The following is a 14,051-nucleotide window of genomic DNA, read 5'->3' as shown; positions in this document are numbered from 1 at the left end:
TTTAGGTGAATAAAGACTTTGACTTCTTAAGAGACCTGATGGGTAGGATTCTCTGGGATGCTTACATGAAGGGGAAAGGAGTCCAGGAGAGCTGGCAGTATTTTAAAGAAGCCTTATTGAAGGCACAGGAAGAAACCATCCCGATGCGAAGCAAGAATAGCAAATATGGTAGGCAACCAGATTGCCTTACCGGGAAAATCCCTGGTGAGCTTAAACACAAAAAGGAAGCTTACAAGAAGTGGAAACTTGGACAGATGACTAGGGAGGAGTATAAAAATATTGCTCGAGAATGCAGGGGAATTATCAGGAAGGTGAAAGCGCAATTGGAATTGCAGCTAGCAAGGGATGTGAAGGATAACAAGAAAGGTTTCTACAGGCATGTTAGCAATAAGAGGGTGATCCGAGAGGGTGTGAGGCCATTACTGGATGAGGGAGGCAACCTAGTGACAGATGACAGATCTTCTCTGAGCTGGTTAGGCCTCAGTTGGAGTATTGTGTCCAGTTCTGGGCACCACATTTCAAGAAAGATGTTGAGAAATTGGAGAGGGTCCAGAGAAGAGCAATGAGAATGATTAAAGGTCTAGAGAACATGACCTATGAGGGAAGACTGAAGGAATTGGGCTTGTTTAGTTTAGAAAAGAGAAGATTGGGGGGGGGGGGACATGATAGCAGTTTTCAGATATCTAAAAGGGTGTCATAAGGAGGAGGGAGAAAACTTGTTCATCTTGGCCTCTGAGGATAGAACAAGAAACAATGGGCTTAAACTGCAGCAAGGGAAGTTTAGGTTGGACATTAGGAAAAAGTTCCTAAGTGTCAGGGTAGTCAGACACTGCAATAAATTTCCCAGGGAGGTTGTGGAATCTCCATCTGTGGAGATATTTAAGAGTAGGTTAGATAAATGTCTGTCAGGGATGGTCTAGACAGTATTTGGTCCTGCCATGAGGGCAGGGGACTGGACTCCATGACTTCTCGAGGTCCCTTCCAGTCCTAGTATTCTATGATGTGGGAAAAGCGGAAGTACTCAATGCTTTCTTTGCCTCTGTCTTCGCGGACAAGGTCAGCTCCCAGACAAATGCACTAGGCAATGCAGTATGGGAAGGAGGTGGACAGCTCTTGGTGGGGAAAGAACACGTTAAGAACTATTTAGAAAAGCTAAATATACACAAATCCATGGGTCTGGATTTAATGCATCCGAGGGTACTGAGGGGGTTGGTAAATGTCATTGTGGAGTCATTGCGGATTCATGAAGGGCAAGTCATACCTGACCAATCTGATGAGCTTCTATGATGAGGTAACTGGCTCTGTGGATATGGGAAAGTCAGTGGATGTGATATACCTTGACTTTGGCAAAGCTTTTGATACAATATCCCACAATATTCTTGCCAGCAAGTTAAGGGAGTATGGATTGGATAAATGGACAGAAAGCTGGCTAGACTGTCGGGCCGCACTGGTATTGATCAACGGCTCAATGTCAGGTTAATGGTCAGTTTCTAGCGAAGTGAAGCATTGAGTACTTCAGCTTTTCCCACATCATAGATTCATAGAATACTAGGACTGGAAGGGACCTCGAGAAGTCATTGAGTCCAGTCCCCTGCCTTCATGGCAGGACCAAATACTGTCTAGGCCATCCCTGATAGACATTTATCTAACCTACTCTTAAATATCTCCAGAGATGGGGATTCTACAACCTCCCTGGGCAATTTATTGCAGTGTCTGACTACTCTGACAGTTAGCAACTTTTTCCTAATGTCCAACCTAAACTTCCCTTGCTGCAGTTTAAGCCCATTGTTTCTTGTTCTATCCTCAGAGGCCAACTCTGCCCACATATATACGCCAGCAACACCATCACAGGAACTAACCAGATCAGCCCACAAAAGCTTATGCTCCAACACTTCAGTTAGTCTATAAGGTGCCACAGGACTCCTCACCACCTTTCTGGAGCGCAGCAAATGGCTGATTTGCAGCATTCAAGCTCAAGGATGGAGGGGGAGGAGTGGAAATGGGGGAGACACTAAGGGAGTAGTGGGTCTGGAGTGTATCACTACAACTAGGGGCTGGGACCCTGGGTGGAAGCAGAGAAGCTGGCATTGACTTCCCCTGGTCTGGCAAATTCCCTGGCTCAGGAGCAATCTGGTTTTGAGGGTGCCGGATCAGGGACATTCAACCTGTAACCAGTTTGATAGTCTGTTCATGATGACAGCATGTGCAGAACTTGTCTGTCAGCTATTTTAGAATGGAAAGAAAGTAAGACATGAGCCACACAAAACATGTCTGCATAAATGATTTGTAATTCTGTGGGAACTACTTAATTAAAGGTTCACATAATGATGTAAAATACAAGCCTGTTAACATTGTAGAGGCCAAGAAGTGGATAACAAACCATCTCCAGAAAAAACTAGCTACTACTCTTTACAAAATAAAATAAGTTCAACATTTTTTTATAATATAAGTTGTCTTTGTCAGTCAACATTGCTAATTCTATCCAATTCATTAAAATTATGTTGTAATATAATGAATGTTCTTGCAATCCACTGTACTACATCTGATGTATTTGCTGAATTAGAAATTGCTTCGAAGAAGACTCTTAGATTTGTTTGGTTGATTTTTCATAAACAAAGTGGTATTGGACCATCATACATCATTGTCTTATGTTATTGTATCTCTTCTTTCACTAGGAAAAGTCTTGAATATTTTGCTGAGATTAGACATCAGACAGACTAAACAGTAATTTCCTCATTTTTTTCTTCTATTACATTTCTGTATTCCTTGCAAATTTTTTGTTTGTTGCTAGCTATTAAAAATCTGGCACCTTTTAAGGCAAATTTGATAACAGAGAATATTTAGTTCTTTGAGAGATGTACTCTACTGGAGGTATCAGTGCATCCCTGTGCTGTTAATCAAAGGCTTTTAGAGCAGTGTTCTCGTGGACCACGTGGATGTGGTGTCTGGCTCGTGCGTCTTCGCTGCCCTGACATCGCATGTGTGGTCCCCCTTCCCCCCAGTTCCTTCTGGAGTGTCTCCAGCTGGAGATGGAGCTTTGCAATGTTCCTCAGAGAACATTGTTATTTTCATTACCATTCTTTAGAGAGATAAGTAATTGCTCTCCTGTTACCTAGGTAAGTTTCCATTATCCCAGTTCTCCTCTCCCTCTCCCCCCCAAAAAAAACCTCACAAGTTTTTTTTTTTCTTCTTCTTCCTCATTTCTTTGCTATAGTTAGTTCACCAGGGTTTAAGCATTGCATGTTTTTTAAGGGCGCTGTCCCTATTTTGCGTCCATTGTTTGAGGCAACCCCATGTTGCCCAGAAAGGTGTCCATTGTAATAAGTTGAAGGCCAGGGTGTGAAAAGATAAGGATCTATGAGTATAACTTATCCTTATGGAGAAGTCCTTTTTCCCTACCTCAGACCCTGATCTCGAACCCTCTACAACCCACTCAAAGCCCCAGCTGGCACAGGACAAAAAAACTTCAAAAAGTGTGCACCTTCATTGCCTGAAAAGGCTCCTTTGGCTACCAGCTGTTCTCTAAGCACCTCAGTGCCGATTCTGCCAGCTGTTCGTGCTTAAGCTCTCATGATGCACCAGGACACTCTGGCACCACTCACGCCGCTAGCGCAACTGGTATGCACTGCTTTAGTGCCAAGGTAAAAGGCTTGAAGTTGCTTACCTCCCTTAAAATGGCACCGCCCAGCGCAGTGTGTGCTGCACCATTATTGAAGTCAGTACCTACTACCAATACAGCCTACACACACTACTCCATGAGAGCTGTATCCATATCCATAGCATTCCTACATAAGGTCCCAATTATGGACATATGGAGAGCTTCCACATGGGCCTCTGAGCATACTTTTGCAAAACACTATGCACTCTTAAGGCCAAGTCTCGGACTTCAGCATGGCTAAAGCTTTCCTAGCCACCACTTTTCTACCAGATCCGAAGTCCCTACCTTTTAAATACATACAGCTTTACAGTCACCTATAGTGGAGCACCCACAGGGATTTATACTGAAGAGATCTCAGCTGTGCAGTAAATGATCTTCAAGATAAGTGTTCCTGTAGGTGCTCCACTACCCACTTCTTCCCCTCTACATCAAATTTTTAGTGTGGTCTCCATTGTAGAGCGAGAACTGAGGGGGGGGGGGAACCACATATGGGTGATGTCAGGGCACCAAAGATATGTCAGCCAGGCACTGCACCTGCACAGTCCAGGAAGCCCGCTGGTCAGTTTCAGCAGCGGCTGAATTGGGATGCCTGGGGCAGAGCAGCTGGGGTGCTGCCGGGTTGGTCCCGCGCTGCCTCTCGGTGCTGTAGGACCAGCCCGACAGCACTCCAGCTGCTCTTCCCCAGGCGTCCCCAAGAGCAGCTGGGGTGCTGCCGGGTTGGTCCTGCAGCCCTGAGGGACAGCACTACGGGACCAAACAGACAGCACCCCAGCTGCTCTGCCACCAGCTTCCCCGATTCAGCTGCTGGTCAGTTTCAGCAGCAGCTGAATCGGGGAAGCCGGGCGCAGAGCAGCTCCCAATTGTCCGGCAGCCAGAGCACTTCTGGGTTCCTGATGGTGCCGGACCATCAGGAGTGCCAGAGCATTGGATGCCGGACCAATGGAGTTTTACTGTATTAACTAACTGCATAGAAAATTTGGTGAAGTTATCTCTGAAGGTACAGTTCACATGGCTTTATTTATATTCCTAGTAAAGAAACTAATTTATGGGACTGTATTTTGCAAAACAACAACAAAACACTCTAAATGAACTGAAGCTGGCCAGCCCAGGTTGCTTAGTAATCTGTAATTTAAATTCTAATCAAAGAAGTTTTGATCTTATTAGGCACAAATATTTAGCGTTGTCTGTGAAGTTCTTCACTTTTGTCTTCATTTTCTTGATTAAAGTTTTTCCCCTTAGGATGGAACCTAAAAAGAGTACACATGTATAAGAAAAGGATAGTATTGAAGGAAAATATTGTCTGAGGTAGCAGTCTACAAGCTATTTAATTTATGGGTTAGTTAAAAAAGTATCTCCCCTTTATTGAATCTGATACTATTTCTTTTCCCTGTGATATTTTTCCTAAATGTATGAAGACAGTATGGGTACGTCTAGACTACATGCCTCTGGCGACAGAGGCGTGTAGATTAGACTATACCTGGGAGGTTGACAAATGCCTTTGATGTCGACCGCGGAGCGTCCAGACTACCGCACTGAGCCGACAAACAGCTGATCGGCTCAGCGCAACATCCATGTAAATTTAAATGAAGCGGCGATTATTTAAATCGCCGCTTCATTTTCTTATGCCGGGTAGTCTAATCTACACGCCTCTGTCACCAGAGGCATGTAGTCTAGAGGTACCCTATCAGTGTAATTTGAATAAACTTTTCTGTTTTTCTTTACATTGCTTTATTTTTCTTTTTTTCTTAATTTTACTTCTTCTATTTCGTTAAATAAAGGGGAGTGATGGAGAAGCTTGAAAGTGAGAGCAGAGTGAGAATTAAGATTTTTTTTTAATATATAGATATAGCTATATGACACTCCATATCATCTTGACTGTAATCATTCGAAAAGCAGCAAGTACCATTTTATTGTACAATAACATAATGTTTGTCCATTTGATCAGTTAGCCTTATCGTTTTTGAACATAAAGTGTGCAATGGTTTACCTTCCTGCAATGCGTAACCAGTTTTTGCACAATGTTATGTACAAAACAGCCCCTGAGAATTTGGGGAGGGAGCTAAAAAGTAAGGATGTTAAATAGCGGTTAATTGGCTAATCAAGTAGTCGATGTGGCGAGGAGTCCTGTGGACTCCTGTGGAGTCCTTATAGACTAACCGAAGTGTTAGAGAACAAGCTTTTGTGGGCAAAGATCCACTTCGTCAGATGCATGTACAGTAGTGGAAATTTCCAGAGGCAGGTATAAATATGCAGGCCAGAATCAGGCTGGAGATGACCAGGTGGATCCAATCAGGGAGGATGAGGCCCACTTCTAGTAGCTGGTCTGGAGGTGTGAATTCCAAGAGAGAAGAAGCTGCTTTTGTAGTTAGCAAGCCATTCGCAGTCTTTATTTAATCCTGAGTTGATTGTGTCAAACTTGAAGATAAACTGTAGCTCAGCAGTTTCTCTTTGAAGTCTGGTCCTGAAGTTTTTTTGCTGCAGGATGGCTACCTTTAGATCTGCAATTGTGTGTCCAGGGAGATTGAAGTGTTCCCCTACAGGTTAGTCGATGAAATTTCTAGGCTTATTGGGTAGTCAGTCACTACTTGACTAGTTGCTCCCCCCCCCCCCATCTATGTATCAGAGGCACCAAGGAGGGGGCGCAGGAGCCGATGCTGGGGGGAGCCGGCTTAGAAGCTGGTTTCCTCCAGCACTGTTACCTTGGTGGGGGGGAGAGGAGGCGGGCAGAGGCGCTGTGGGGGAAACAATGTGAGTGGGGACAAAAGCAGTCCCTGCTCACAGGGGGTATAGACTGCTGTGCCTCTCCCTTTAAAATGTACACGAGACACCAGCGGCTCTTGTACATTTTAAAGGGAGAAGTGCAGCAGTTGAGATCCCACGTGAGCGGGGACTGTTTTGGAAATTCCATCGACTACTTGATTAGCTGATTAATCAATATTTAACATCTCTAGTCTCAGCACAATCCCCTGCTGCCAGTCTACACTTAATTATTAAAGGGACAGGGGAGCTGGTGATAGAAATGTAGCCGTGTTAGTCTGGTGTAGCTGAAACAAAATACAGGACTATGTAGCACTTTAAAGACTAACAAGATGGTTTATTAGGTGATGAGCTTTCGTGGGCCAGACCCGCTTCCTCAGAGCTGGTGTGAGAGGATGCGAACTCAGTCCCTGGTCCCACAGGTCTCAGCACAATCCCCCTCCCCCGCTGCCACTCTGCACCATTAAAGGACAGGGGAGCTTGTGCCAGAGGATGCTGACTCAATCCCTGGTCCCACCAGGTCTCAGCATAACCCTCTGCTGCTCCTCTGCTCTATTAAAGAAATAGGAGCCAGTATGAGAGGATACTAGCTCAGTCCCTGGTACCAGTGGGTCTCAGCACAACACCCCGCCCAGCAGGCTACCACTCTGCATTATTAGGGATGGGGAGCGGATGCGAGAGCCAGCATTACCCTGTCCGTAATAGTGTAGAGTGGCAGCCAGGAGTGGGGGGTTGTGCTGAAACCCGGTGGGACCAAGGATTGAGCCAGCATCTTTGCATTGCAGCTCCCCTGTCCCTTTAATAGCGTAGAGCAGCAGTGGGAGGGTTGTGCTGAGATCTGGTGGGACCACGGATTGAGCCAGCCCCATGGGGAGCAGCCTGCGGCAGACACTGCCCTGTACATAGGCTGCCCTGGGAGCAGCTCTCCTTTGGGGCGGGATATGTCTCATCTTCATTACCCTCCCCCAGATTTTGGGATCCTCTTGAAAGTAATTGTTTACATTTGTGCTCAAGATGAGTGTTTCTCAACCAATGGTAGGAGTACCTTTATGGGTACTCAAGAGAAGTCTGGAGGGTATGTCAACACAACTGAAATTTGGAGAAAACTGAGGTTTTGTTTTAAGTTTTACAGCGCTTTATTATTTTTGTTCTTTTTACGCCCAAATATTGCATCACCTGCCCGGCTATGAATAAGTAGTTTAAATAAATGTGTTGCAATAGTAGAAGAAAATGTTGTGTCTGAAAACTGGAGGTACTTATAATTTTTTTTAAAGGGGATACTTTGTTAAATAAAAAAAAAAAAAGTTGAGAGACACTGCTCAAGATGTGGTTTCTTACCAGTATTGTTTTGTTGTCGGAGAATACCAAAATAAATGTCAGAAATTTCTTTTCCTCCCACGCTACCCAGTTTATTCTAATGTTTTATGTCTTTAATATGGCAAAGGCTGGTTAATGTCCAGCCTTTTGTTCTTATGGCAAATGGTTTCCTCTTATTTTTCTGTCTTATATGGCTAGTCTTAACATCTCTATGGAGATTTTTTTTAATATCGCGTAATTCCTTAGATAATATAAGGGCGTTTGGTAAGTTAAAGAATGATGGCTATGCTGGAAATTTACCTGTGCACAAACAATTCTATGCCCGCCCACCTCCTTTGCAGAGCTGTACAGCAGCACTCACTGTCCTGCTGGAAGTTGAGTGGCGTGGTGTCCTCCTGCTCCAGTGTCAAGCAGTGCTGCGTGGTGGGCAGCTGCCCCATGTGTGCAGCTGGAGCGAGGGTGTGGTGAGGCTTTCCTATTGGGGCAACCTCACCATGGCCCTGGTTCCAGCTGCAGCAGCAATCGTGCGGCCCGACATGTGGCGGGCAGCTGCCTTGTGTGCAATGGCTGGCACCGAGGCATGGTGAGGGTATCCCAACTGGTGCAGCCTTACTGTGGCCCCTGTTTCAGCTCTGGCAGCTGGGCCACATGGTAGAGCAAGATTGCTTCAGGGCAGCTGGGCCACATGGCGGAGCAAGGCTGCTCCAGGGACCAGGGCTGCTCCGGGTGCAGCTGAGCTGCGGGGCAGAGTAGGACTGCTCTAGGAACCGGGGCTGCTCTGGGGTTGAACTGCAGCCAGTGCTGTGTGGTGGCTGCCCAACTGCTCCCTGGGCAGACTGTGTGGCAGGTGGATGCCGGAGCCGGAGCTGGGGCTGCGGTGCAACTGCTCCTGGGGCTGGGACTCCCTACACCCCTCTTTCCCCCTCCCGCACCCTTCATTACCATCCAGCTCTAAGCCCCTTGCCCCCCCCAAGCCCTCTGCTGGCTCCCTGTGTGTCACTGCCTTACTCCTAGCACCTCACTCCCTGCAAACCCCTAGGCACTGGTAGCAGCTTCCCTCTGCCCCAGGTTGGGACTCCCAACCAGCCCCGTGGAGAGCAGCCTGCAGCAGCCCATGGCCTGCACACAGGCTGCCCTGGGACCAGCACTCCCAGGGGGAGGGGATATGTCTCACCTTCTCCCCACGATGTGGGGGAAAGTGCTGCCTGGGAGCAGGGCTCAGGGGCCATGGCACACATCCAAAAAGCACCCATAGCCTCATTATTGGTGCACAAGAAAAAACTCACTCCACTCATGGATGGAAAATCTTAGAGGAAACACTGATGCTGACTAGAACAAGCTTTACTCTGGGCAGTCTCACATGATTAATTCCTACTGTTCATAGTGCCCTTTGGCTGATAGCCAATTTTTCAAGCTCTATACTTCATAAAGTCTCAAAATTCCTCCCAAAAGGAAAGATTGCCCTGTTTTTCATGTGAAGAATGGAAAAATTGTCATCTCCATTTACTAACGGTTGAAACCAAGATACAAAGAGAATAAGTGTCTTGCTAGAGGGAACCAGTGTGAATTTTCCTAGCTTGGAAATCTGTGCTTAGACAATGTGATGGGGTGGAGTAGGCCCTGATATCCCAGCTGGAGACCTTTCCGCCCTCTACCCAGCAACCGGAACAGAAGAGAGGTCCTCCAAGCAGAATAGAGTGGCAGCCTCTGCTGCAGCCAATCAGGGTGCAGCAGGTGGATATAAAGGAAGAGTCTGCCAGTTCCTTCCTGGAGCTCAATCCAGGCAGAGGGTGAAGACTAGCCGGTAAGCCAGTGGCAATCCTTTGCAGAACATTGGACAGGGAGGACTTGAACAAAAGGCCCAAGAGAAAGGGCTAGACATAGCAGCTTCCTGGGGAAGTGGCCCAGGGAATGTGGCAGCAACTGACCTCTTTGAGACTCAGCAGGTAACTGCTACTTATAGGGTCCCTGGGCTGGGACCCAGAGGAGTGGGCGGACCTGGGCCCCCCCAACACCCAGCAACCACAAAGGGGGTAAGAAGAAGCCTGGTCCCAGGCCGAGACTCCCCTTGGCTACAGAGGGGCGCTCACAAGAAGGGCGGGGCTCTTTACAGACAATTTCATGTTTGTTGCTGCTCCCAGCACCGCCCCTCCCCTTTGCTGCCTCTGATACAGTGGGGGGAGGGTCTTATTGTTTAGTTGACTACTTGCTTACATCCCTAATAAGTAATATTTCAGGTATTCTTAGATTTGGTCAGTAGAATTATGCTATCTTATGAAATTAAGTTAAGCTCTGATCAAAATTAATTGAGCCCATGGGTTCATTTAGTTGATTGGCCTTCAGGCTTTTAGATTGTAAACTCTTGTAGATAGTGTTGCCAGATGGTTTCAATAAAAATACCGGACACACTTGACATTACATCACAATATACATTATATCTTATTTAGAAAATACCAGGTATTTATATTTTCTCATTTATAATTTCTCAATTTGTTTCCCAAACAGAACACTCAAATACTGGACTGTCCAGTTCAAAACTGGACACCTGGCAACCCTACTTTGTAGAGAATCTCTATTTGTCCAGAGAAGAGCCATCCATCTGTGTGAAACTATATAAAAAGGATAAATAATGAACAGTTTGATACATAATTTACAAGTCAAAGAATTCTGAGTAGAATCTAGTTATGCCATCACATAGTGGTTTTTCCTGCATTTAAACATTAGCTTTTCAGCTCTTGAATTAAGAGTGTAGTGTGGCCTGTGAGCAAGTACTGAGCACACTCCTAGGCTGCATGCTACTTCTAACTAGGCCAAAGGTTAAACAATCAGTAGGTTTCCCAGTTTTAGCTGAACAATGGTATTCTTTGTTTTGGTGATCTTTTGAGAGGCAAAACAGCAAATGGCATTGAGAAAAGAACAAGGAAGATCTTGCACTATTTGCTGAATGTGTCCTTTTGCATAAAAATCTTGAACTTACTGTATTTGTTACTGGATAATAGCAAATTTGCTTATAACTACTGTTTTTATATGAAATATTCTAAAAGGTCTATTATGTCACATTTATTTTAACTGCTAATTTTTTTAAATAAAAGAAGTATGTATTGAACTCACATTGTCCATCTCAAAGAAAGACACAAAACGGTGGATGTGGTTTAATTAGGCTGACACTTTATTTACTTATAATATCTAGGTGTACCCAGCAACAAACTGCATAGTGCAGAGAAGAGGGGTCCCAGCCGATGTAGACATTAGTGCCACAAACCCTCTTCCCCAAATCCCTTAAGAGGTCAAGTAAAAGCAGGAGTTAGCTGCCTTCTGACAAAATGTAGGCATTCCAAACCCACCTTCATCAGCTCCCATAAGGAATGTTTTCCTTCAAATCTTTAATCCAATAACCATGTCCCTTCTGTACCAAATTTCTGCACTGGACATCCAACCCAAAGAGGCATCAGCAAAATGCTTCTCTTCCTTTCCCTCATTCCCCCATTGAGCTCCGTCCACAGATTCTGTCTTCTTTTTTTAGCTGAGTTGAACCATCCAGTGTCCACTTCCAGGGTGCCAAGAGTGTAGAAGGTACATCAGCTAGTTCCATGCCCCTCTTTCCAGAGGTTTGCATTGAGCCAGGTGGGCCACTGGCCAAAAAGTTTGAGAACCACTGGTTTATAGGCATCTAAATCAATACCATAAATTAGGACTTGATCCTGTGAGAAGTGGAGCTCCCTCAACTCCTGTTATCTTCAGTGAGAGTAGAGGGCATCCAGTATCTCATAGGTCTAAATTTAGTTAAATGTGTTTCCAGTATCTGATTATCAGCTGAGGGTTGTTTAGTTACGTATTTATTGTAGTGTACTTTTTATTATATTTTCTATTACAAATTTGTTATTGTGTTAGGGTAACTTCTACATGTATAATTACAGTAGATATTTGTATTAATCCATAATGTCTTAATATATATTTCATGCTACTTATTTTGGTCACACACATTCTCCATGTTGAATATTCAAATGAATTTTTGTTTGTCTACAAAATGATTAGGATAGTATATATAAAACAAAGCTAATAATATTACCATAAAAACAAATAAAGTGAATCCACATACCTCCGTACAGAGCAAAATTATAACAAGATACCTGGGGAAGGAGTAGCAGTTTTGTGTTAGTTTTGTATTAGTTAAAATAGATTATTGGGCTGTATTGTTAAAATGTAAATTTTTTTTACTTATGTACGAGACTATTATAGTGAAACTCCTTTTTATAGTACATTCTCTTATTTGTTTTTAACACGGTCTTTTTATTTATTTTTTATAGGGCATTCAGAAGTTGGCTAGTCAATACTTAAAGAAGGATTGGCCTGGAATAAAAACAGATGAGCGAAGTGATTATAGGTAATTTAACAATTTGGGTGTCTTAAATAGCTGTTCTTACATTGCCAATTTGTGTAATTATTCTACACAACAATGAAGAACCCTTCCATCTGCAGCTGAAATTAATGATATTTTGCTTGAGAATTGCCAATGAAAATAAAGCTTTTTCGTTTGAGGTTATGTAATAAGCTTAAATTGGCAAGTATAAAACATATAGAGAGTCTAAAGAGTTCTGATGAGAAACAGATTTAAACAAGATTACAAAACAGCACAAATATAAGAACAAATTCAGTATCTTGTTTGGATATTATTTTGTTTTTGAGGTTTTTTTTATTCATCAGTTAAGACGGAGTAATGACAGGAACCCAAATTTAATAGAGGAAGTTCATCTTAGAGAAGGTAGCATCTGGGAGCGTGGTTTAGCAAAAGAAAAAAGAGTGACAGAAGTTATTAGCAAGCATAGAAGGACTGCAAAACAGAAACTCAGTTGCTGAAAAGTTCATCCCTTTTGAATATAGTATCCCTTGGATATTCCAAAAATCCTTTAAAATTGATGTTATAAGAAATTTCATGAAAGAAGCTGCTATATAAAGGAAACAATTAAATTGACTAATGAAAATACCATCAACGGTAAATCAAGTGCTGAAAATGGGTTGCAGTGGTGGTTTATATCAGTCTCAGTATTTTTAGCCTCAAAAGGTCAAAAGTCATGCCAGAATCTGAAAATGCATGCACTTGATCTAAAATCATGAGCTCTTTTTTTTTTAAAGGGATATATAGTATTTTTGGTTTGCATTCTGTTTTTTGAAATATTCCTGTCCAAAGTGAGAGACAGTTACAAGTTGAATTTTCATCTCTCAGTGCGTACAAATTGTGTACACAAGCATGCAGACTTTGGCTTCCTTGAGCTTCTGCTTCTCATTCTGCCCATATTCTCCCTGCTTGCCCTGTGCACCTGATCCCTTACTCCCCACCACCATACATACACACTGCCCAAGTCACTCTTCTGCACATCCAGTCCTTGTTATATCTTGGCTCCTCCCTTGTAATGACCATTAGTCCCCTCCCTTGCTGGCCCCAGGCAGCCTCTTTCTCTCCAGCCTGCAGAATACTACCCCTTCATTAGTTATCCCCTTTCTTGATTGTGGGGGTGTTGACACAGCTGCTGCCCCAGCATTCACTGAGGCAGTGGCCATGTTGTGCCCACTCAGGGGCTCTGCCCCTTAGCTGCCAGTTTAACCTCCCCAAAAAAATGCCACAGAGGCCTATACCAGCTGATGGGGGAAATTGCAGGCAACTCAGGAAAAATTGTTGAACGGCCTCTATCTGATTGTTGTATGTAGTGGTATTATAGTCCTGTCAGTCCCAGCATATTAAGAAGACAAGGTAGGTGAGGTAACATCCTTCACTGAATCAACTTCTGTTGGTGAGACAAGCCCTAAGCTTTCGAGCTTAGGGTTTGTCTTCACATACATTGCTACAGAGGCGCAGCTGCACTACTTTAGTGAAGATGCAACTACACTGACTGGAGAACTTCTCCCATTGGCATAGTTAATCCACATCCTTGAGAGGGAGTAGCTTTGTTTATGGAAAAAGCTCTCTCTGCAGGGGTGTTAGGTCACTTTCACTATGTCAGTTGGGGGTTATAGTGATTTATAGGTCCGTACTGTAGACTTGGCCTTACACAGAGTTCTTCAAGGCTGGACTGGGAAATGTGCTCAGTTTCGTAACTAAATACAAGGTGAAAGAGTTTGTTTAGCGTAAATAGTTTACACCTATTTAACTGGACCCTTTAAGGTGAAGTGGCCTGTTCTCACTCCTTCAATCATATCAGGAAAAGGAAGGAGGGAGGAAGACACCTGGGGTTGGATGGGTGTTAGTGGGTTGTAGATTGTTATAACAAACCACAAACCCAATGTAAATTGAATATAAATCACCCCATGCCCCTGAGAGAAC

The 14,051-nt window shown here is 44.0% G+C and overlaps 1 protein-coding gene across 5 annotated transcripts in view; it reads left to right on the top strand.

Moving 5' to 3' along the window:
- FCHSD2 (FCH and double SH3 domains 2) overlaps positions 1-14,051 on the top strand; it is a 264,319-nt gene that overhangs the window by 129,957 nt on the left and 120,311 nt on the right. For all 5 annotated transcript variants that reach the window (XM_075919548.2, XM_075919550.2, XM_075919549.2 and 2 more), the window contains one exon: positions 12,040-12,116. In XM_075919548.2, coding sequence (XP_075775663.1) covers positions 12,040-12,116 — 77 coding nt within the window. The remainder of the gene's footprint in view (positions 1-12,039; positions 12,117-14,051) is intronic.

The sequence above is a fragment of the Pelodiscus sinensis genome, chromosome 1 (genome assembly GCF_052426305.1).
Source record: "Pelodiscus sinensis isolate ZL-2025 chromosome 1, ASM5242630v1, whole genome shotgun sequence".
Classification (NCBI taxonomy): domain Eukaryota; kingdom Metazoa; phylum Chordata; order Testudines; family Trionychidae; genus Pelodiscus; species Pelodiscus sinensis.
The sequence above is the reverse complement of the archived record's forward strand: the minus strand, read 5'-3'. Positions and strand labels throughout refer to the sequence as shown.